Source organism: Cupressus sempervirens, chromosome 4 (assembly GCF_028749045.1).
Source record: "Cupressus sempervirens isolate cs-2001-9-10 chromosome 4, ASM2874904v1, whole genome shotgun sequence".
Taxonomy (NCBI): Eukaryota; Viridiplantae; Streptophyta; class Pinopsida; order Cupressales; family Cupressaceae; genus Cupressus; species Cupressus sempervirens.
This window is the reverse complement of record NC_143121.1, coordinates 573,034,777-573,058,819: the sequence shown is the minus strand read 5'-3', so window position 1 is coordinate 573,058,819 and position 24,043 is coordinate 573,034,777. Positions and strand designations below refer to the sequence as shown.

Below are 24,043 nucleotides of genomic sequence, written 5' to 3'. Positions count from 1 at the left end.
AATTAAAGGTCACCACCATGGAGTGTTATTCCAGAAGCCAGAGGATAGATTATCAACAGAGTTCAGAGTTATGCATCTGTGTTCATAAAATGTTTCTGAGGTTTCCAATTCATAACCGAAATGGAGACATCCACCATGCTTTGAACATGGTTGCAGTTGTTTGAGTAGCAAGAGGTGTACAGAGGAATTAGCCATGAAGATATTTTGTTTTGTGGCTACATAGTTGTCAAAAATTTGAAAGGTGGATAGAAAGATGTCAAAATACCCGGAGGCAAAGGCTGGATCATTCAACCTCTTGTATATGCAGACAATCTCTGTTTGCTACCTTTCGCTCCAATAGGGTGAGCCAGTCATCAAAGGAAGAATGGGTGTGAAGTAAATGCAGGAGGATGCGTTGGCAATCAGTACCCTAGAAGACTCATCAAATACCCTCTTCCTGCACTAGCCACTGCATGAGAATCATCTATTGGGGACCTTTTGTTCATGTCACACTGGCATGCAAATCTTACATTTGCAGCTCAATAGTAGTCATGAATCACTAGGAGCAAAACCGGAAGAGCTCAGAGACCTCCCAGGTATGCCAAAACACTTGAGCTTGTTGGGAGCCAACTCAACAACAATGCAAAAGGACAAAACATGTGGACCATCATTGAGGATGAAAGCAGTTCTCTGCAAATAACTGACAAACTAGATGTGCTTTTGGAAAAAAACGTGTGGTCAGCCTATAGCTTGTTGCATCTCTCAAGTTATAAGAGGAATTCCAAGGTTGAAACACAGAGGCTGAGAAAATTTATGAAAAAGCAGCATGTATGTAGTAGCTTAATTTTGGGAAGTAGGGTTTCAAATGAGATTGTATTTCTTTCTCCATGAATGCAGGCGTTTCATTTTGTTGCATATTATGTAATTGGTTTGGGATTTTCTCCATTGAATGTATGCTTATCTTTTGAATTCAATAAGTCAAGCATTTATATCTGAATTCAGCTTTGCATTATGCAGTGTTTTGTGTTGTTTGTTCATGTGCTCTCTGTGGAGGAAGGGGTTAAACAATGCTATGCATAAACAATAGTGATTTGCATATATGATATGGATTCCTTAGTAAGAATCCCTGGCCATCATGAGAGGGATTTGTCAATTTCAAGAACTAGCATATTGTAATTCCAGTGATCTGCACCTTAAGCATTTATGGGAATTTTACTCAGTTCACTGTTTGCCTCTGCAGCCCTAAATTAGGCACTAGTCCATACATGATAGTGGTTTGTCTGAGTAACAACTCAAAAATATAAATCAGCTTTGATTTCATGTTGTTTACATTAAGCTGTAGTTGACCCTGAGCTTCCATTTGTAAATGAACGACATTAAATAAATGTTGAGCCGACTCTGTAATAAAAAAAGTAGCCTGCACTGTTACATCTCATTGGAAGCCATATCTGCCAAATCAGGCAATTCTCCATTTACACCCTGATCTTGTCACCTGCTTAAAATGTTTCACAATAGGTTTACCCACTTGGGTTTTGCAGAGCCCAAAGCGTAGAAGAGTTGCTTGCATTTTGCAGGGAATTCTTGTTAATTGGCCAAGTGATTTCAGATCTCTGTTAACAGAAGAAGGCTAATTCCTAGGAAGATCTGAATCATCACTTGGAAACACCAACAAAATGGCAACTCTACTGAGGAAGCTTTGAAATATTATGTAAACTTGTTTCCCAGAGTCTCTTAAATATCTGTGTTAGTTCCATGTGGGGAAAGAGTCAAGGTTGTAAGCGAATCTGAAGTTTGTTTCAGATTTATAATCTTTTCAAGTCTGGGAAGTTTTGTTGCAGCGATTGTGAAGTTAATGTGTGACTTTGTTGGCGAAAAGACCCAGAAGTGATTTTTTTTGGAAGAATCTTCATGTTCTTGAAGATACATTCCTCTACAAAGAGTTGGCGACTTTCTGATTGAAGGAACCTGAAAGAATCAATTCAGACCTGTGATGTTCTAAGCCAAGGAAGAAGATGGGTCGTTGCCATAGCTTGTTTCCATGTAGTCCCCCTGTTTTATGAAATAATTCCCTATAAGGTTAAAACAGCACTCAGGAAGGGAAACTGTAATAGTTCTCCATACTTCTCAGTTTTCTCTGCATTATCAGAAGTATTCAAGTATGTGTGCTATTTGAATTATATTGTTGAATGAGAACTCAAAGATTTGTTGTATGAGATCATGTTATAGTACCTATAAGATTTCTTGCTGTAGAAAGCTCTTTCTAAGAGCATTGGCTTATGTTGTATGAACAATTGATGTATCCCAACATGGCTCCAAGAATAGCCATGGTTTGTAATCAGCCTCAGGTATCTTATCTGAAAAGTAATTTTAACATCCAGAGGTATTGGGCCATAGACTTTAGCGGCATTACTGATTTCCCACATGTGATTCCAGTTGAAGTAAGAGATAGGCTTCCAAGATTTAGTCGTAGTAGAGGTGAATCAGCTGAGAGATATCTTATGAGATTTAGCAATTTGATTGATGACTATGAAATTGATTGAGAGGATGCAGTAGATTCTATGCACAGTCCCTAAAAGATGATGCTAGAGATTTGTTTTCCAAACTGTTACCATGTTCAGTCAGCACTGGGATGAATTTAAATTACTTTCGTGGAATAATTTGGTGAAAGAGTCTGTGAGTTTTCAGTCATTATTTCATGGAAATTCATATTAGAGAAGGTGAGTTAGTTCCTGAGTTCAACAAAATGTTCATGAAAGCATTGCAAGTGATTCCTGAGAAGTGTAGACCTCAGGATGCAATGGCACTGACTGTATACTAAGGAGCCTTCGGCAAAAGGATGAGCTACAGATTGAGGAGTGAAGACGCATCCAGTTTGCATGAAGCTTTTCAGATTGCATTGGACATTGAAAAGGTTTCCAAGTATGGATGATTAGGAAGCTCAAACCTATAAGTAGACCTTCACATGCAAGTAATGGACACAACTTGGAAATCAGTAATTACATTCCTGAAAGTTGCCAGTTGGCCACCCTCAATTGTGAGCAGTTGGCAAATGCAGAACAAATTCCCTCCACATCAAATGGTTGTAGATAGACTTTTGACATGTCATCATTATATATCTTAAGAGTATAGTTGAGGCCATTTTGATCACTTCTGAGCTCAACATCACCAATATATGCCCAACCAGGAGTATCTTGCCAAGGAGGGAATTTGTTCTGCATTTGCCAACTGCTCACTATTGAGGATAGTCAACTGGCAACTTTCAGGAATGTAATTACTGATTTCCAAGTTGTCCATTACTTGCATGTGAGGCTCTATTTATAGGTTTGAGCTTCCTAATTATCCATACTTGGAAACCATTACATGGAAGGAGTATGTGGTTATGAGTATAATTGTGAGAGTGTGGAAGAAATGGTTTGCAGTGATTATGCTAAGGAAGAGTATGTTCAAAATATTTTAACTTGTGAGGTCAAATTTCACAATGCCGCAAAACAAATTCACAACGACCCACCTTCATCTCTGAACAACAGCAATTGAAATGATAGCAGAAAACGGTGCTACTATCAACACAACACATCTCCGTAGGATGGTTCTCCTTGTAGTTCTATGGGAAACCCCGTAGATACACCACATGTCCATGTCATCCACCTCTTTCAACACCGTGGGCCTTGACTTCCTCCACACAAAACATTAATAGACGTTTCAACATGGGTCCAACCTTGGGATGCGTCTTTATATGTGGCGACGATCGCAGATAGGGATGTTTGCTTCACCAGTTTTCACATGCCTGTGGATTTAGATGCCCACGTTATGTACCACTATCTTGACTAGAGTGTTGTTTGACAAATGTTTGATGTTCAAAGGATAGGCAAGGGGATGATTAAGACTTGATAAATGTAGCTAAGGGTGGCTGACGAATTTTACGCCACTTACGATTGCAGAGGATAGGCTACACCCAAGCCTTTAAAATGGGGAGGGAAAAGCATTATAAAGGGAGTCTGAGAGTCCAAATCGGGAACTATTACTGAAATCGAGAGGATTCCTTTCTGTAAAGCCTTAAGAATGTTATTTAGTTCTAAGATTGTCAATGTAATCAATTACGCCTCAGGCCCTTTGGTGTTTTTTGTAAATCACATTGTCTTTATGAGTATCTCTTGTGCAAACTCACACTTTGATACACTCATATGGATAACTATTGATTAAACTATGCACATTGTTTTTCTACTAGTAGTTATTATTGTATGCTATGTTCTATGTTTAAGAGTTTTGTCCTTTAGAGGCCAGGAATCCTTTTCTAAACAAAGGAATCCATTCCGTTCCTTGATACCTTATATTGAGGTAGCCTGTGTGCTCGGTTAGAAGTTTGGTGCATTACCTCAATTTTTGCCAAAACCTCTTAGCACCCTTTTTTCCTCCACTCAACAAAGAGCCAACTTCTAAAATCCCGAAGGTCATATAGAGAGGCGCAATAAGTGTCCCCCCACTCGCTAGGCTTCCCATAGAGGTCTTTGCCTCCCAAGGGCAACTTTGGGAGACAACAACTTCTTTTCTAGCATGCCCGGTGGGGCATTGATCTTAATGACTGAAGATCCAGTACAATCTTCAACTTTTTCTTGATTCAAGGCATTTTTCTCAAAGTACTAGGCAATTTGATCAGTTTTTGATGATGCACGACAACACGTTGATCCAAAGGGCTTTTGTGGCTTTTGACATATCACATCCTCTTATCTATAGATCTCTCTAATGGAGAGATTCTATGGGTAAGTTCCTTTTGCCTATTCCTTCCAAGGAAATCCAAAGGTTTTTTCTTCCTACCAACGGTATCAAGATCTCAACCTTGGTCTAAGCGCTTATATAACATCCAGCTATGGGCAGAGTTTGACCACATTTTCCCCTCCCACACAGCAGCAAGAGGAGATTAGTTGTAGGGAAATTTTGCAAAATCTTCAAGAGGAGTTGAGAGCCATTAAGGAGGAGCACACGTACAGCCTTCGGTAGGAAGAACTCAACTCCAAAGTTTTGTGGGCGATTCAACAAGTTGACATCTTGGGATATCAACATGAGAAGCTCCTTGCTTCACAAGTGGTTTCTAGAGATGAAAGAACCAAGTAGTTGGGTAAAAACCCAGAATTGTGCCTATTGGCATACAAACTGTCTATGGTTCGTGGGCGGGTAGTGACGGTTTTAGAGGGATTGGAAAAAAAGAAGGGAGCCTAGCCGACAGGTATAGAAGGAGGATATTCAGAAAATTGTTTCTAATGATTTCCCCTTGCACCTCCCTAGTGGAAGCAATTACTTCATAAAGGAAACCACATTGTGACAATATTTGGAGCTTCCTTGTGAAAGCAACCATGAAGTGGAGGAGAGGAGCAACAACTGCCAAAATGAGGGGGCATTAAAGGGAGAAGACCCCACAATCTTTCCTAAATGCATCCCCCTCATGGTTTTGGACCTGTAGGAAGCCAAGGGGGAGGAGGGGGTGGATTCCACCTTCTTGGGGGAATTTGATGCCATTTGTGCATCTATCACCCTCTACCCTGAATCTTCATACTCAAATGGTCCCAAGATGCAACACTAAAAAGCGGCCTTTGCAGCAGCAAGAGAGTCGTCGAACTTTATCGATGAGAAACTATTATCATGAAGGACACCATTGCCTGTTAATGGGTTTTAATCGAATGCCTGAGTCAGAGCCACAAGTTGCCCTCGATGACACTCATCTTAGAGTGTGAGGGCGAATTCAACAGAGTCCCCCCTCTTGCTCCAAGTTAACATCGAGACATGGGCAGATCTCTACCTTCTTGCCTCCAAGGGAGCATTCCACAAATCTTTGCCTTCTCACCTCCAAGGGAGCATCCCAAATTTGGTTCCGGTTGGCTGCCCAGAAGCATGTAAAATGCAAAAAGCTAGTTAGAAAAGGAAGCTACTTTAGCAAGCCCATAAATGGCTTTGTTTATCACTTTGTAATGTAACACCCTGTATAGTAGAATAGGTTTCAGCTGGTTTTCCCTAAGTGCACTTTTGCACATATGTTCAAGGTTGTTTACAAAGTGCACAATTTTCCTTGCCCATGAAATAAAGTTGGTGTCCCCAAAAGTTGCCAAAACTGTGAAGCAAAATTTCACAATGTTGCGAAAGAGCTTCACAATGACCCATCTTCATCTCCAAACATCGGTGGTCAAAAGAATAGTAGGGGACGATGCCACTTGTCAACACGACGCATCTCTGCGGGGTTGTTCTCCCCACAGTTTTGTGGGAAACCCATAGATACACCATGTGTCCATGTCATCCACCTCTCTCAACACCATGGGCCTTGACTTTCTCCACACAAAACATCGACATATGTTTCAACGTCGGTCCAGCCTTGGGACTTGTCAATACAAGGTAGGCAAATTCCAAGACGGGATAAGGATGGGGTCTTGGAACCTTCACGAGGCCTACTTATAATTAGGTGTCAAGTGCTCTACAACGAGTAAATCCCCATTCCCCTTAGGGTTGAGTTTAGGAGTGAAGTAAGGAGCAGTCTTAGATACATTACTACCAAATGCATCATGAATCATCCACTGTTTTCATAAATCGAATTAATTTGTATGTATAGTAATTATGTTAATCACTGAAAATTGACAGCCTCCTAGTAGGGACCATTACAAGTGGTATTAGAGCATAATCTTGCCATCTTGCGAGGCTAGTTAATGCAAGCCTATCAAAGAAAAGAGAGTGAAGCCAAGATGAATAAACAATTAGGCAATGAAATGATAACTTTTATGCAACAAGCCAATCAAGCCCTTCTAAGCCAAATAGAAGAATTGAACCAAGCACTACTCCAAGCTTTGCAAAATATGCGGAATTCAATAAATGACTGTATAAATAATTGTTTGAGTGGTAGAGACATAAGTTTCAACCACTTGGAGAACAATAACAAATCATCAACAACTAAGGTACCCAAGCCACCTTTCCTACCTAGGGAAGATATACCAAGGGAAGAAGAAGGAATTGATCAATGCACAAATAGCACTGTAGACAATGCTAGTCTTGAATCAAAGATTAGATAACTTATAACCTTTTAGGGAGTTTTGTGAAGCCCACAGACATTAGACATACAAGAAAGACACAAGACGTCCAAATAAGGATGTAAAACATAATGCAAATTAAGTAACATTCTGAATTTTGATGGATTCAGAAAAATCACAGCTCATGTTTGGCTGAAAATGTTGAACAAAGATCTTGCTCTTAGCCCAATGACTAAATAGGACATACTCCAATTTCCCATCCTCCATTTAGAAGGATTACCACATGAATGGTGCTACTATGGAATCCACACTCAAGGACACCAAAATATAACCTCCTATGATGAATTCTTACAAAAACTGATTAGTAGTAAACACCCAAAGAGGATTTTAAAAAGTTAACCCAGATTAAACAAGGAAATTTGAATGATTACACAACAGATTCCAAAGGATTGCAGTTTGAATATCAAGGACTGATGAATATAGATTAACAAAACTATTTGTTGAAGGCTTGAGAGATGCACTCAAGGGAACGGTAAGTGCCCTTAAACCAGTAACCCTAGATGATGCCACTGAAACAACTTTGAGATTAAACACATCATCCACAAATATCAAAGCTGCAGACATGCTTTCAGAATTGCATTATTCAAATCTATTAATAGGTGTGCCTTATGATTCATATAAAATAAGGGCAAAATCTATATATAGGCACACTTCTTTGTGCATAGCTAACTACAAATGCAAAAATCTATTTATAAGAAGTGGCACTTATTCACGGCAATCGTTGTCATTTTATAAAACTCAAGAAAAATATGCTATCGCATTTAAATACTAAGATGTCGTTCGAATTAGGGTTCGGATGTGTGTTCGAGATTTGGGTTAGAAATTTGTTCAATTTTTTTTTTCAGGTAGTTTCGAATTAGTTGTTTCTTTGTCTGATAAAGATTCATTTGTTTGTTCTTCCAAACAAAACCTGAAGAAGAGATCCCCAAGAACAATGTTTTCTTGCAGTTGGATATAAGTCGGAGTTGTAATGTCCCCTTCATAGGTGATTGGCAATTGGGCATGGTTGACCTATTATCCGGGTTAATGTAGGTTAGCAGTATGGATTGGTTGGGGGGGAATCTTCAAGGACTTGTGGAGATATACAAGGGCTTTGTGAGCTGTTTTAAGAATTTAGGACACTCTCCTAAATTTTAGGAGGGATTTCTATTTTTTAGGAATTGATTGAGAGTTGACCAAAACACATCAAGGGACCTCTAAGATAAATTTGGAGATTTTGGTTGCAGTTCCTATTTGTTTGGGAGAATCCCTATTTTTACGGGAGATTGACAGTTGGCCTGCAACATTCAGGTCTCATCCATAGATAGGTGGCTTTAGTCGGATTTCAATTCTGAGTCCAGATGAACATTTTTATGAATAAATTGAGAAATATTAAAATATTTCCTAAATTGGATTAAATAAAATAATAATAAAGGAGCATGACACTTTTCCCTAGGTAATGATGTTATAAATTATGTTTAAAAGAGTGGTCACCTTTTATAATGGTAAATTAGCCCATTTGGTTCGATTATCTCAAAGAGGGAAATAAAATATAATAAAGCTGATTAAATTCATTAAAATAACATGATGAGCAACCCTATAAGTTCTAACTTGAGGAAAAGTTGGGAAAAATAAAATAAAAGGCTATGTGGCAGCCATTCTATTTATTTCAGGTTATCATTTTCATCAGCTATTGTATGTTTGAGCTCTGGGCAGAGTTTGAACAAATTTCAGACTACCAAGAACAAAAACTTCTGGTAGTTGAGGGAGATAGACAAAACCCCAGCCTTTTAGGTTTCAATTTCCATCACAGATCAATATTTTTATCAAAGAGATATCAAATTCTTGAGGAGAAATTCTGGATCAGATTTGTAGAAGCAATTTATAATAATCAGAGATCATATCGCGGAGTTGGTGATAGTGTTTGTGCTTTGCATTCATTCCTATTTGAGTTGTACAATTCTAGGAAAGAGCTGACACCGTTGTGGGAAGAAGGATATAATTGCAGCAGTGTGTTTTGGGCGGATTCAAACCAGTAGTTGCAGCTCAGAGTGTTTACTAGCAACTTTAATCGTCTTTTGAGCCAGCAGATCCAGCTGTACAACTCAATTAGTGAGGATAACACCATCCAGCAGTGGCGTTGGGTGTTTTGTGGTAGCAGCTCATCACCGAAATCAGAAATAATACATATCTCCAGCAGATACAGAAGTTCAAGATCTTTTAGAAGTTCCTTAAATGTTGTCTCATAAGGTTGTTTGGGTTCCTCAAGATAATGTCTTCTTGGAAAAAATTAAGAAGGCTCTTATTCCGCAAGTAATTGTCAAAAATAATTGAATGATTATTAACAAAGAACGAATTGTTCTTTAAAAGTTTACAACCTATAGGTTTCTAAAAGAAACATACAAATAATAGAAATAATCTATCATACAGGATATTTACAATATCTAGAAGTGACCATTAAAATAGAAATAGAATAACATTGAGATATTATTATTTTATTATCCTCCCTTAATGGTCAACTTTTCAATGCCATCAAGTTACTCCCTGAATTTGACAAACTTCTTTGGAAGTGGGGACTTGTTGAGAATATCAGCAGTTTGGTCAGCCGTAGGAACAAACTGCAAATCCACGGATCCATCTTCAACTAGCTGACGTATAAAATGACAATGAAAGTTAGTATGTTCAATGCGTTCATGGAAGATTGAATTTTTGACAAGTTTGAGGACCCCTTGATTGTCGCAAAAGAAGGATAACGGGCATGCTTGAGGCATATGGATGTCGGAAAACATCCTAGTAAGCCAAATTGCCTCACAACCTACTTTGACTCCTCCCCTAAATTCAGCTTTTGTTGAGGAAAGAGACATGGCTTGTTGCTTCTTACTAATCCAAATAATAGAACTTATGCCCAGACTGAAGACATACCCAGAAGTAAACTTTTTGTCATCAATTGAGCCTCCCCAATCCGATTTTGTGGAACCAATAATTTAGGCATCTTTGGTTCATCCATAGAGGAGACCAAAATCAGGAGTTCCCTTAACATAGTGCAGGATGTCCTTTGCCCTAGCCCAATTATCTAAAGTGGGAGCTGTCATGAAGCAAGATATGTCACTCACTGTAAAGTTGAGATCAGGTCTAGTGGTGATGTGATATATCAAACTGCCCACTAGTTGTCTGAATGCGGAATCATTCTTAACAGGAGAACCCGATTACCAAACTCCATAGGTGTAGATGCAAGTTTACAATTCTACATTTTGAATTTGTCCAATTGAGCTCATGCATCCTTAGACTGAGAGATGAAGATGCTATCTACTATTGCCAAACCTCGATACCTAGGCAGTAATGAAGAAGTCCAAGGTCGATCATGTCAAAAGACTAACAAAGATTTTGTGTAATTCCTTGAATCAACGATTCAAAACTGCCAATAATAATCAAATGATCAACAAATAACTAGAATGATGATATCACTGCTAGTAGTCTTGACATACAAATTTGAGTCAGGACTCCTTAGGAGACCTTGATTTGTGAGGTACTTATCAATTTTCATGTACCGTACCCAAGGAGCTTGTTTTAGGCCATAGAGTGCTTTTGCTAGTTTGAGTACCTAGTGTTCTTTACCAACAACCTTGAACCCAAGAGTTTTCGTCATGTACACTTTTTCCTATAACTCACCATTCAAGAACACACTCTTGACATCCATTTGATGGACCTTACAATCACACAGAGCTGCTATAGAATGGACTAATCTAGTGTTGCTCATCTTTGCAGTGGGAGCAAAGGTCTCTTCATGGTCATTTCCTTCTCGTTGACAGAAGCCTTTGGCAACAAGATGAGCCTTGTACTTATCCAAAGTACAATCAACTTTGTATTTGACTTTGTAGACCCATTTGCAACCGATGGGTTTCTTTTCTAAAGGAAAATTTGATAGAACCCAAGTGTTCTTTTTCAGCAGGCTATGATGCTCAATCTGCATAGCTTCTTCCCACTTAGGTATGCCTTTTGCCTATGTGTATGTTTCAAGTTCATACACTGTGAATGTTGGCCATTAGAGCCAAACTTACTAGGTTAGAAGGTGTTCTCTTTTGCCAATCAATTCTACCTTCGATGAACTTATCATCATGAATATCACCAATCATCTTAGCCCACCACTTAGGCTAGAGAGTAGAAGTGCTAACATCTGAAGCAAGAGGTACAAGGATATCATCATCATCAAAACAAAAGGTCAAATGAATCCTAAGAAAAATTAGGTGGTGTGGTTGCATGTCTAGCTAAGCCTTTTGGAGTAGGAACTAGAGGAGAGGCGGGAACAAGAACAGCTAGAGCCTTCTCAGTTGAAGCCCTCCCCTCAAGTGAACATAATGGGAGATGGATATCCAAGTCTTGAGCTTGGAGAGACTAATCCGCTAAATTCATAACTGGAGGAGAGAGCTGAAATGGCCCGCTCATCAAAGATCACAACACGATTGAAGATGAGATGATTATTCTCGATGTCAACTAGGCGGTAGGCTTTGTGATTACCATTGTAGCCAATTAGCATGAGTTTTTGGCTCTTGCCATCTAACTTGGTGAATTTAGCATCAAGGATCTAGACAAATGCAGTGGAGCCAAAAACTTTGAGATGACTAATTTTGGACTTACGACTTGACTAGACCTCTTCCAGAGTTTGCTTCCTGACACCCATGGTAGGAGAGTGATTAAGAAGATAGACAACAATGTGGACAACTTCAGCCCAAAACTTCTTTGGAATCTCCTTGTGTTCAAGGATAGACTAGGTCATTTCAGCAATCACGCGGTTTCACCACTCAACAACACCAATTTGCTGAGGAATGTAGGGTATTGTTAATTGGCGCTTTATGCCATGTTGATCATAGAAATGGGAGAAGGCAAAGGAACAAAACTCACCCCCTTTGTCAATTCTAAGAGTAATAATATGTTTACCAGATTCTTTCTATAAATGATTTGAACTTTTGAAATACAACAAACATCTGGTTTTTTACGAACGAAATACATCCACATTTTATGACTGAAATTATCAAGAAAAGTAAAAAATACCTAGACCTAGTAACAAAGGGAGTAGCCATAGTCCGCATCATCAACATGGGGTAGTTTTAATACCTTAGAAGCTCTCCAAGAGTTGTCGTTTGAAAAAGGAATGCGATGTTGCTTGCTTCCTAACCTGACATGCTTCCTAAAATCTGAAATGTTGACAATCCAATGACAAGATCTTCCCAAACAAGATGAGAAAGATAGTGTACATTTGAGTGCCCATTCTGTTGATGCCAGAGAGTACTAATAGAGAAGTGATGAGATGCCATAGAAAGCTCCTGAGAATCCCCAGAGTCAACAAGTCTGAAAAGACCATGATCTTCAACACCAACTACAACTGGGGACTGACTTTCCCGATCAATGATATTGAACTGATGTGAACTGAAGGTTGCATCAAGCTGAGGAGAATGTCTCAGAATTGGATTGATGGAGAGAAGATTGAGTTCCATGCTTGGAACGTACAAATAAAGGAAAATTAGTTTCCTTCCTCTAGACTGAATCTAGACATTGCCTTTTTTGACAATAGTGTATTCTTCTCCTACAAAAATAATTAAATCTGAGAGTGGTTGGAGGTTTGTGAATCAATCTTGATGATGAGTGAAGTGGCAGAAGGCACTTGAATCAATATACCAGGCAAAGGATTTGACATGATCTGCAAGTCTTTTAGCCATGGAGGTGTAAAAGGCAGATTCACTTGGCTCAATGTGCTTCGCAGCATGCGCTTGAGTTGTGAATTAGATTGCTTGGCTTAAGTAGCGAAGTGTTTCCAACACTCCAACTTCATATGACCAAACTTTGGCAGTAATTGCATTGAACATTTATCTTCTTTGGGCCTTGTAAAAGACTAAGCATAAAGATTTTGTTGAGAAGACTAAGAGAACGGATAGTGGCCTGTGGATTTCACGGAGAAGACTGTACTGTTAGAATATGAGCTAATATTACCTGCCAAATTGTTGGTTTCAACGATCTTGTTAAAGAAGCATTATATAGAGATCAGAAAACAAAATATCAGAATGTGTGGAAGCATGTTGAGAGTTTCAACAAAGTGCTCATAGGAAATGGGAGACTCTTCATGGTGATCACCACCATGTCTTCTTCCATTTTTTGTCCAATGGCTTCCAATTGATCACATATATCCTTGATTTTATTAAGATGCTTCTATAGGGATGCCTGATCATCCATCATGATCGAGAAGAGCATGTTTCTCAAAAAGAATGCACAAGTTTTATCCAAGGTTTCATGCAAACCTTTCAGATGGCTCCAATTTTTTGCAATTGTTTTATCACAAGGAACCTGCAGGAGCTGATCATCAGTGACAAAAAGTTTGATGAGCATGACAACTTCTCGATTCTGCTCATCAAATTTATCCTGCTCTTTGCTTGCATCCTTGGGAAGTTTAGTTGTGCCCAACTAAACTTCCCAAGATGCTTGTACTAAAAAATCATCATCATACACTGCTTCTAGGTACTGTAGTTCTTTCCATTAATATTTTGACTGCCTTCCAACAAAATGTTGGTCAACGATGCCATTGCACACTTTTTGAGGCACGAAAAATGAGAAGACTAGATGGCTAAATGCACAAATTTGAATGTGTTGTTTATAGAGGTATGTACAGGCACAGATTTCACCGTGAATCCATGAGTACACACCTAGAAAAGTCTGAAGTCAACCAAGTTAAGGTCTCAAAAAACCCATCTAATCTGAAGTTGGAACTTGAAATGGATGAAACAAATTGAGGTTTCGAAGGAAACCCTAGGCAAGGCAGCTAACAAAATTTCTGCAAATTCCAAAAAAAATGAGAGTTTAAGAAATTGAAGGCCAGACCACTGAAAAAAGACAGAGGGCTGAAAGAAAACCCTGGGCGGCTGTGATTAGAGAGAGTGAGAGTGCTTGCAGGCAGCAGAGAATCCTAGCTGCGTGGAACACAGAAGCTGAGAAAAAATGCAATGGCAAAAATGACCACTGAACTGGTAAAAATGGGCTAAGAAACTCCCAATGAACAAACAAACAGTTGCCGATTGTTGAGAGGTTGGCAAGAGTCAACCCATCGCGCAGTATTGTATGGAAAAAATGCAAGCAGTATTGTTTGAATGCTGAATAACTACATTAATGGTCATGTAAAACCAGTAAGGGCAGCGTGAAAGCCACCAATGCTGCCAAATGTGGAGGGAAGAAGTGTTGACAACAGGAAAAAGGAACCACAAAAAAAGACAGATGTGGGTAATACAAATGGCGTGAAGCAATCCTCCTAACCTGAACAAAGAATGATGAAAAACTCTACACGGTTATGGGCAAAGAGATGGTGAAATTTTTTCACACTCAATGAAGCACAAACCACTAAAGGAAATTTGAAAAAAATTAGATCAGATAATTTCAATGCATAAGAAAAAAAATATAATGGCTCTAATACCATATTACACAAGTAATTGGTAAAAATAATTGAATGATTATTAACAAAGAATGAATTGTCCTAATAGAGGTTACAATCTAAATGTTTCTAAAAAGAAACATACAAATAATTGCAAAAATCTATTATTCAGGATTTATGATATCTAGAAATGACCATTAAAATAGAAATAGAATAACACACGAGAGATTATTTTAATAGCTCTGATATCATATTACATAGGTCATTGGTAAAATATTGGATGAATTGATGAATGAATAAGATGTCTATTTATAGTTTACAAAGAGATGATCTTTACATAATAAAAAAATCATAAGAATTAGAAACATTCTAATATATACAAGATTTACAATAGAGAGCATTAAACAAAAACAGAAAGATATCTTCAGAGATATTATTTGAATACGAGTGTTGGGGTTTTTGAAAAATAAATGCAGTTGAATACAATTTATATTTAATCTCATGTTTTTTTTGCTTCTCTTGATTGGGGATCCTCATGAACTGCTGCAAAAATTTCAGTATGTCATGTCTTGTCCCATCTTGACCATATTTAAATAGGTCTGCACTGTTACCATTTTGGTCCAAATGTTTGTGATTTGGAAAGTCAAAACCTTTGACATGGTACGTTCCAAACATCATCAAAATTTTCATCATCTTTTGCTCAGATTTCTTTGCAATAATTACTTTAGCAACAATCATAGATTGAAATGATTCATTCTTCTAAAACTACAAAGTAAATTATCTTTATATACAAAATTGCTCAAATGTTCTAATCCCATCAATTTTCCTTCTTGCATTTCATTTCAATAATTCTAATCCCAGCAAATTCTCAAGAATAAGATGTAAAAACAAGTAGTGTCCAACTGAATAGCATTCTCAATCGTTCAAAGAGAGTAGTATTTAGTTGAAATTAAAAAGAAATTTTTTGGCAAAGGGTGCCCGAAACAGTGAAAGAGTACATTCCTCAAGTTTGTTTGTTCTTTTGCAGGATGGCATACAACTGCCATACGAGAATATGCTGAATTATGACAGTTTCACTGTCCGTATTGCAGAGGATGATATTGCCAATTTAACTCGAATTCTTAGAGTATGCATTTCTTAACCTGAATCCTGATCCATTGAGAACATGTTGTATAACTTTGCTAGATTAGCACCAAATACTGCTAAAGGTTGAGGTCAAAACGAGCAATTTAGTGTCATCTTGTTAGCTGATATGGTTTTCTGCACCTACAGGGGTTTAATGAAACAGAATTGGAACTCAAATTGGCCAATGTGCGCAATCTTTGGCAAAGATTTCTATATCGAGATTCTTTTATGCTAGAAGCTAGACGACAAAAGGCATTCTATGGTCGTTTGGATGATTGGGCTGCACAATATTCATTTCTTACAGAGGATGACGTGTTTTCAACATTAATACAGGTCTAAAAACTGCTGTACCTCTTTTTTATAGTTATTATTGTAGCAATATGAATAGATTCTTTCCTGGTTTCAGAGAATGTGGGAAATATTATGAACTTATAATGTTTCATCTATTTTAAAACTATCACGAGCAGGCTTTACACTATAAGCTGCATAATGATCCATGGAGATCAAAACACGGCTTTCGGAACAAGGAATTCGGGCTTCCACAATATTGTCAAAAAAACAAGAACAAGAACAGTAAAAAGTAAAGGCTGCGGTTGAAAAATGTACATGGTTGTCAATCATTTACATTTCTTCTTCACTCAGGAATTGCTCGGCATTGTCATGTACAAAGAAACCTGACAATTTCGTAGACAAGAAAAAGTGCATTCTTTTAGACGAGAATGACAACCCTGCAATTCCAGGGTAATTTTATCATTCCTTTGCTTCTCATAATAAATAAATCAATGGAAGTTATAACCTCCATTTTAGATCAAATTGTTCAGGTTATTGATTTAGGTATCTTCTATAAGCTAATAATTTGTTTTTCAATATACATTCCAGTTCAAAAATTGAAGCCTCACAATGATAATTTTTTAGTTCTACAAAAGTTGTGTATTTCAAGGGTTATTGAATATTAAATTTCTTTCGGATATAATATAATCTTTTCCACTTACGTAATTCTGAGTGTGCTATTCAATACAATGACATCATTTCTATTGAGCACATTCAGTATTTTTTAACCGTTCATTTTTTAAAGGGAGCAAAAAATGAATAAAGGTGCCCAAAATAGAAGGTGACCAGAAGCAAAGTTAATTATAGATCTTCGGCCCCTTAAATTGAACACCACGTTACCCAATTCTGCTGTTTTGGGCGCCATCGCCGCACTGGACTGTACGGTATAGTTCCATGCTCTGATCTCCCCACACCCCGCAAAAAAAAAAATCGTTTTTAAACCCTCCTTTTCAGGGCGATCAAGACTCTCACTAGTAAACCAAGTTATCCGCCTTGAGCTTGCATCTTAGCGCCTCTTTTTCATTCAACTGAATGCAGACCGCAGCAAATGCAACGAAAAAAGAGTGCAACTTTGATTTGCTCGATATCTTTGAAGCTGGGTTGTAAAAACCAAGAGCACGTCGGGTCAAGGACATCAATTTGTAGATAACGATTGTGTACTGTTAGGCAGGAAAAAACAGCCATTTCAACACCTGGTATATTGATTCAAGTGCCTTCTGCCACTTCACTCATCATCAAGATTGATTCACAAACCTCCAACCACTCTCAGATTTAATTATTTTTGTAGGAGAAGAATACACTATTGTCGAAAAAGGCAATGTCTAGATTCAGTCTAGAGGAAGGAAACTAATTTTCCTTTATTTGTACGTTCCAAGCATGGAACTCAATCTTCTCTCCATCAATCCAATTCTGAGACATTCTCCTCAGCTTGATGCAACCTTCAGTTCACATCAGTTCAATATCATTGATCAGGAAAGTCAGTCCCCAGTTGTAGTTGGTGTTGAAGATCATGGTTTTTCAGACTTGTTGACTCTGGGGATTCTCAGGAGCTTTCTATGGCATCTCATCGCTTCTCTATTAGTACTCTCTGGCATCAACAGAATAGGCACTCAAATGTATCTTTCTCATCTTGTTTGGGAAGATGTTTCGAGATGCATATCTTAATGTACGAAGGTGATTATTTCATACAATCTAAGGAGATGCATCCAATTGTAAGATTCTAGATTGAAACCAAGGGGTCATTGATCTTTATTGCACGTGGCTAAGGTGATGAACTACTTTTTTGCTTGGCAATAACTTATGGCATTTTTTATTGTTATGAACTCTAATCGCTTGAGGGGTTGATGCAAAAGTGAATCATGAAACACATCTGAAAATTAAAGACCTTAAAATGTTTTTGCTTGAATTGTACATAGATTTGATCTTTATTACACAAAAATTCACTTGCCTATTACTTCTTGGCATATATTCTCGAGAATAGAATGATCACCACATTAAGAATGAGAGTAGCATCCCAAAATATCCACATCTCTTGAAATACTCCAATATACAACATTGCTCAAAAATATAAGTTTGGTTGATCATTTTTCCATAATAAAATATTTATTATAAAATTTCTAATTAATTATTAGAATTTGTTAATGTACATATCTTACAAAAATCTTGGTAGTGATCCTAGGCTACCAATATTTGAAATACCTAAAAGTCATTGTGAGATATAACTTAGGTTTCGTGATATCTCGAGTGGCTATGCAATTTTTTTTTTAAAGATTGTTATTATTTGTCGTGTGTGGCATAGCATATATCATTTTATAATTTAAAGACTTGTATGTTTAAATAGTTTGAAGCACTTTGGTTCGTACTATGATCTCTTATAGAGGTGAGGATAAGGTTGTTCTTCTTTTGTGTAATTTTGCTAGCTGCAGTTACTACGTTGTTAATACGCTAGTTTTGTTTGTACTATGGGCCAATGTCCTCTTGTTGCTTTTCTTATAAAAAAAAAGATTTTGTGGGCATAAATCTAAAACTTAGTAAAATGAAACTATACATGGTTTGGGCAATTAGTGTATGTACAAGATCAATAGAAAAATAATCTATTTTTAGTTTATGAATGATCAAGTTTTGATAACTAAATTCCTATAGAAAATTTAGGAAGTTAAAGGCATTTGTTCTTGTGAATGCCAAGTAGATATTGCCAAAAAAAAAAAATTAGATGGGTATGTGCAGGATCATGGTGTGCCAAAAAGTGGCAATCTGAAAAATATGTAGTTCTAAAATATCTCAAACCATTTCAAAATCTATTCCAACTTTTTTCCCACCCACCCTGATACTAAATGAAAACAATTAATATTTTTATAAGGTCTACTAAATCTTCTAATACCAACCCTATATGGTTAACTTTAAAAACATCCTAAAAATGTATTTTCAGCCTGTTTTTATGTGATTTTTATTTCAAACATGTAGCTGATAACTTTTTTTTCACCAAAATTTGATGAAATGAAAAAGGTTTCTTAAGAATGTTCTTATTTTCTCATAAATGTAAGGTTTGTCAAATTATGAGTTTAGTAAGTAATTATTACTTATTTCTAATGAAGTTACGTATAAAGTGCTGACTGACACACTACTTGAAAAACAACTATAACTTTCAAATGGTACAACATTTTTTAAATCCAAGAGATGCGTCACATTCTATGTTCTTCTACTATAATAAAATAAAATGAAAAATTAAATTTTGTTGAGTTTTGAATTAGTTAAGGTGGCCAGATAAGAGAGTTTTTTATTTTCAAAATACTAAAGTCAAAAATTAATTAATCATTATTTATTTAGAATAAAAATACTCAAAAATATGTGTCACATCTAGGCATGAGTCTATTACTTATATCTAGAATATTATTAAAAAATATTATCATTTGATTTTGATTAAGGTGGTCAGACATACGTCTATTTCTTATTTTTGTTCTATTTTTTTTAATATTGCATTAAAATTCAAAATTTTGACCAATCAATTTTTCTTTTTTGAGATAAGTCCTAGTAGTTTGGAAACTAGATTCAATTTTCTAGAGATTCTTTTCTCTCAACTTTTTGATATAAAGTTAATAGCAAGTAGAGAATTGCACGTCAAATTGACATAACCTTGATTTTTTGATTTTTTATTGTCACTTAAGAGCATAGTTTGGTTGACCATGATCCTACACATACCTAGATGTATGTGATGAAAACACAATCTGTATAAGTTTTCAAAAAAAATATTTAAAAAATGTATTAACGTAAAATAAAATTTATAAGTTTTTTATTATTAAAAGAAACAAAATAAGTATATCCCTTACAAAACCAAACCTCGAAGGAATAAAAATAAAAGATAATTACAACAAGGTCAAAAGAAGATAATTGACAATAGACTAGCAACACAACTGGTAACCCACATCAAGAATGGGTACACAACTGACCCATGACATTGAGAGAAGGGTGGATTGATTGTATAGTGATTCTTCATTTATCAATGAACAATTGTCCAAGCAATACTATCAATAGGATCCCTAACATAAGATGGTGGACCTTCAAGGAGAGATAATCAATGTCACCAACAGAACCACAATGCTGACTATGTTGAACCTTAGCAACCACAAGTTAAGAGTTTAATAGTAGTAGGAGATGGATAAGAGTTAACATAACCAAAGGAGACTAAATTAAACACAAGAGGTGGGGATAGATCCCTTGGGATGAAATAGGATGGAAAGGAAGGAGCATCAACTAGGAGGAGGATGCATCATCAATTAGAAGAGTGTTATCAGAAGAAAAGTCGACAACTAGGGTAGTCAATTGACCATCATTTGCATCCTTTCTCCATGTGGTGGCATCCTCGCAACGTAAAATAGTACAATATGTGGCCAAATGACCAATAGAGAAGCACCACCTACATTTGAAGAGGAGGCCCTCAAAATAAGGGATTAAGTTCATGGTCTATCCCCTACCACGAGAACCACATCCCTCAGAAGGAATGTGAATATGTCAAGGTCAACCAAAATGTGAGGAAAAGTAGAGCACCTCACTTTAGCCATAGCCTCATCCACCCTTAAAAATAGTCAATAGGGTTCTCTGTGGCCTCAAGGCAACAAGTTTCCCAAAAATGAAGGGGGAGTTTTGGGAGACAAACCCATAGTGGAAGCACAAAATTCTTAAGTTGCAATAATGTAATATAAAAAAATTAATATGTTTGATTTGTTTAATATATGATTGGACTTGAGCATAATAAGTAAATTTGTTGAGGAACTAAATCTTGAGATGCACTTAATTCAAATCTAAATTAATAACTTAAAATTTGTGCATATAAAAATTACTTTCAAGTGTTTTCTCTTTTATTATGCGTTATCATTTTTTTTGAAATATGTTTCTTATTTTAAATGTTCATGCATAAAATTATTACTTTGATATATTTTTAAATTTGACTATGTAAAAAAATTCTCTATCAACATTTCAATTCATACTTCATGATTCATCATTAGGATGAGTTAGTAATTGAAGAAGACATATCAGGCCAATCTATTCTGGATTATATAATTTTGATTAATCTCTATATAGATTCAACTTACCAATTTGATTAATAGTAAATTGTATCTTATTCTTTTAAAATGTGACAAACTACATTGCTAAATGGACTCTGTGGATGATTTGCAATTGTACAAAATAATTGGGATGCAATGTTATGAGGGTATTACTTCCTAGATTTGATTATTCATTGGAATACAAAAACCTCCTACAAAGTGAATATAATTAACACAACCAAGTGAGTAAGTGTGTCAATGGGAGATAATGCAATATAGGGTTGTTTTTAGATTCATATATAAAAATGATAAGGAAATGGAGTGTGAAGAAGATAGATATGATCTATGAGAATAAGTGAAAAGTAAGAACAAGTGCACTTGGAAATAGAATGGAGAAAATGATAATTTAGATCTCAATTTTTCAACTGACAGAGTCTAAGAATAGGATGTAACTTTAGATCTAGTAATCTGAGACCCTAGAATTATCTATTCCTAAAATTTTAGAGAAAGTTGGAAGGGACAAATTGAGTTGTCCCAAGAAAATTGACTTGTCCTTGGCAAATTGACTTGTCTATGCACTTTTTTCTCAAAATTGCAAGGTTTCTTTGTCAGTGTTCATAGAAGGTGCCTCTAAATTTGCAATTGAATTTAGACTATCTAGATTTGCAAATCTAAGAAATGTCGTGTTTGTGTGTGGCCATATAGCGATTTGTCTTGGTCAAGACCCCATTTTGGTGATTCCTACCTCCACTGATGGTTAGTAAGGTAGAGAAAATGTGTAGTGCTTGTGAATCTAGGGTACGTCTAAATTGCCAATGAGCTTAAATGCATAAGGAAATGCCTAGATCTAAACTTTTGTTTGATAGAGTGAAACCTTGACATGTAAACACAATCAATGTTTGATTGAATGCATGCAAATGACCTTAGATCTAAATCCACAAAAATGTAAATGTGAATTATCAATGCATAGATATGAAAATAACAAGAAATTCATACCCAACCCTAGATAGAAAGTGTTCTCCTAGCCATAATAATGAATCCATTTGAGTCTCCACAATGATGTTTAAAATAATCTATTAGATGCCTTGAATTCTTGAGAGAGAATGCAAATGCTTATTACAGATAGATATAGCCTTCAATAGAAAAACCTCACTTCATAGAATGTCATCAGATTGAGGCTTCCACCTTGCAATTGTTGCTTAACATTAAATTGGGGATCTCACCTTGCAATTGATTTCATGTTTCCAAAATAAGGTAAGGTTTTCTTTTATAGAGACATCGAGAGATATAAATAAGAGAGTTGATTATGGATCTAAAAACCCTGCAAATTCTTCTAGATGGACCTCAACCAAAACTTGGGCTAAAATCCTTAGGGAAAAGTTGACTTATCCCCCTTGGAATTGGCTAAAATTTGATTAGTGAACCACAATCATTCCATAGATGTGAGATATGAATAGACAATTGATTACGATTTTGGGATTGAATTTTGAGGCCACGGAAGGTGAAATGGGGCCTAGGAGATGAGATGACTTTTGTGATTGGAGGGAAAATAAAGGACACTTAAGAGTAAGGTCCTACCTTGATTTTTCACAAAGTTTTCAGAGTTTAGAGAACCCACATTTGAAATAGGTGTGCATGATGTGCAATTATGAAGTCTTAAAATGCAATCTATAATGTAAATACAACAAGGAATATTCTAAATAATCATTAAATTGTATACCACATGGGTGTTGAAGTTGATGAAAGATCAACCCCACAGCTCCCAAGAATCACCTATATCCAAACACTTGCCACAAAAAGAGAGAAGAAAAAGCTACGGAGGCTGGAATTCTCAGATCCATAGATGAGACATTCTTGATGAGAAAAAAGAGAGATTTCTATTGTCAAAAGTGAATGAATAAATTACAAAGAGGTCAATCCTTATAAAAGGAGATCAAAACCCTAACAAGTAAAACCTAGGTTACATGATAATAATTAATAAAATAATTAATTATTATATGCCTAAAGTTTAGCTTAAGTAAACTAGAGATAATAAGTGACTTAATAATTAAATCAAAATGATTTAATTAATAAGACAATATCTTATTACTCTAACAATGGGTGCTTATACTGTAGGATGATACATTTACCCCCACTTTAGTGGTCTATGACATTATATGCATATGTAATATAAAGAACAAGAAATCAATAAATGAAAAAGGATATATCGAATCCCTCAATATGGATATCTGCAAGAAACTATTAGAAAGATAAGATGCAAAATAAAATGTTAGTAGAAAACATAAATGACCAAGGGGTTGATAAGGAAATGTTGAAATTATCAAGTTGATATGTGCCCCCTATTTCAGTTTGGTAAACGTGGAAATATGTATACCACAACAAATTGTGAGTGTGTATTAATAATAATGCTTATCAAAACTATTCAAGATAAACTCAAAAAAAAAAAAAACAAGAACTATGGTAGATAAGAAACTAAATCACAATTCTAACACTAAATGATATGGAATTAAAAGCTTCCTAACTCAAAGTTATGATCAATTAAGTGAAGGGTTGTGTTAAATGAAGTGAAGTATTAGTTAAAAGATTAATATAAATGATAAAAAGGAAACTATCTTAAAAGTGAGTTTATGTTATAATGTTATCTTTTTGAAATCTTATTTTATTGGTACCTTTTTTTTCTCTTGTGAAAGAGGACAAAATTCCATAAAATAAGGAACTATTCTATAAAAAAGAATTGAGGTGTTGAGAAATGTTGCAAAGAATGAGACACTATTGGATTACGTATGCCTTTAAACAAATGCATTAAATTTCCTTTGAGTATTATAATTTGTTGTAGTAGATGTAGAATGCAATGTAGATGACAATTTAGACTTCTTGGGCCAGAAAGTCTTGAAAGGTGATTTGTATCAAGAGTCAACATGTTATGAGGAAGTCAACTTATACCCAAAAAGTTGACTTGTGCCTAGAAAGTTGGCTTATTCCCAGAGTTTATATTTAGGTCAATTGATACATACATTGATAAGTAGGAGATAATTTTTGGTAGTACTGGGATCCGTGACCTCTTGGGAAGTCTTGTTGCTTCACCCCTAAGAGCATCACCCAAACCTAATGAG

General features: G+C 36.1%; 1 protein-coding gene across 2 annotated transcripts in view; it reads left to right on the top strand.

The window, feature by feature from the left end:
* Positions 1-16,445, top strand: part of LOC149562493 (exostosin family protein) — a 94,307-nt gene extending 77,862 nt beyond the window's left edge. For both annotated transcript variants that reach the window (XM_089825981.1, XM_089825982.1), the window contains exons 12-14: positions 15,461-15,559; positions 15,706-15,891; positions 16,026-16,445. In XM_089825981.1, coding sequence (XP_089682107.1) covers positions 15,461-15,559; positions 15,706-15,891; positions 16,026-16,142 — 402 coding nt within the window. In that variant the 3' untranslated portion in view covers positions 16,143-16,445. The remainder of the gene's footprint in view (positions 1-15,460; positions 15,560-15,705; positions 15,892-16,025) is intronic.
* The last annotated feature ends 7,598 nt before the right edge of the window (positions 16,446-24,043 follow it).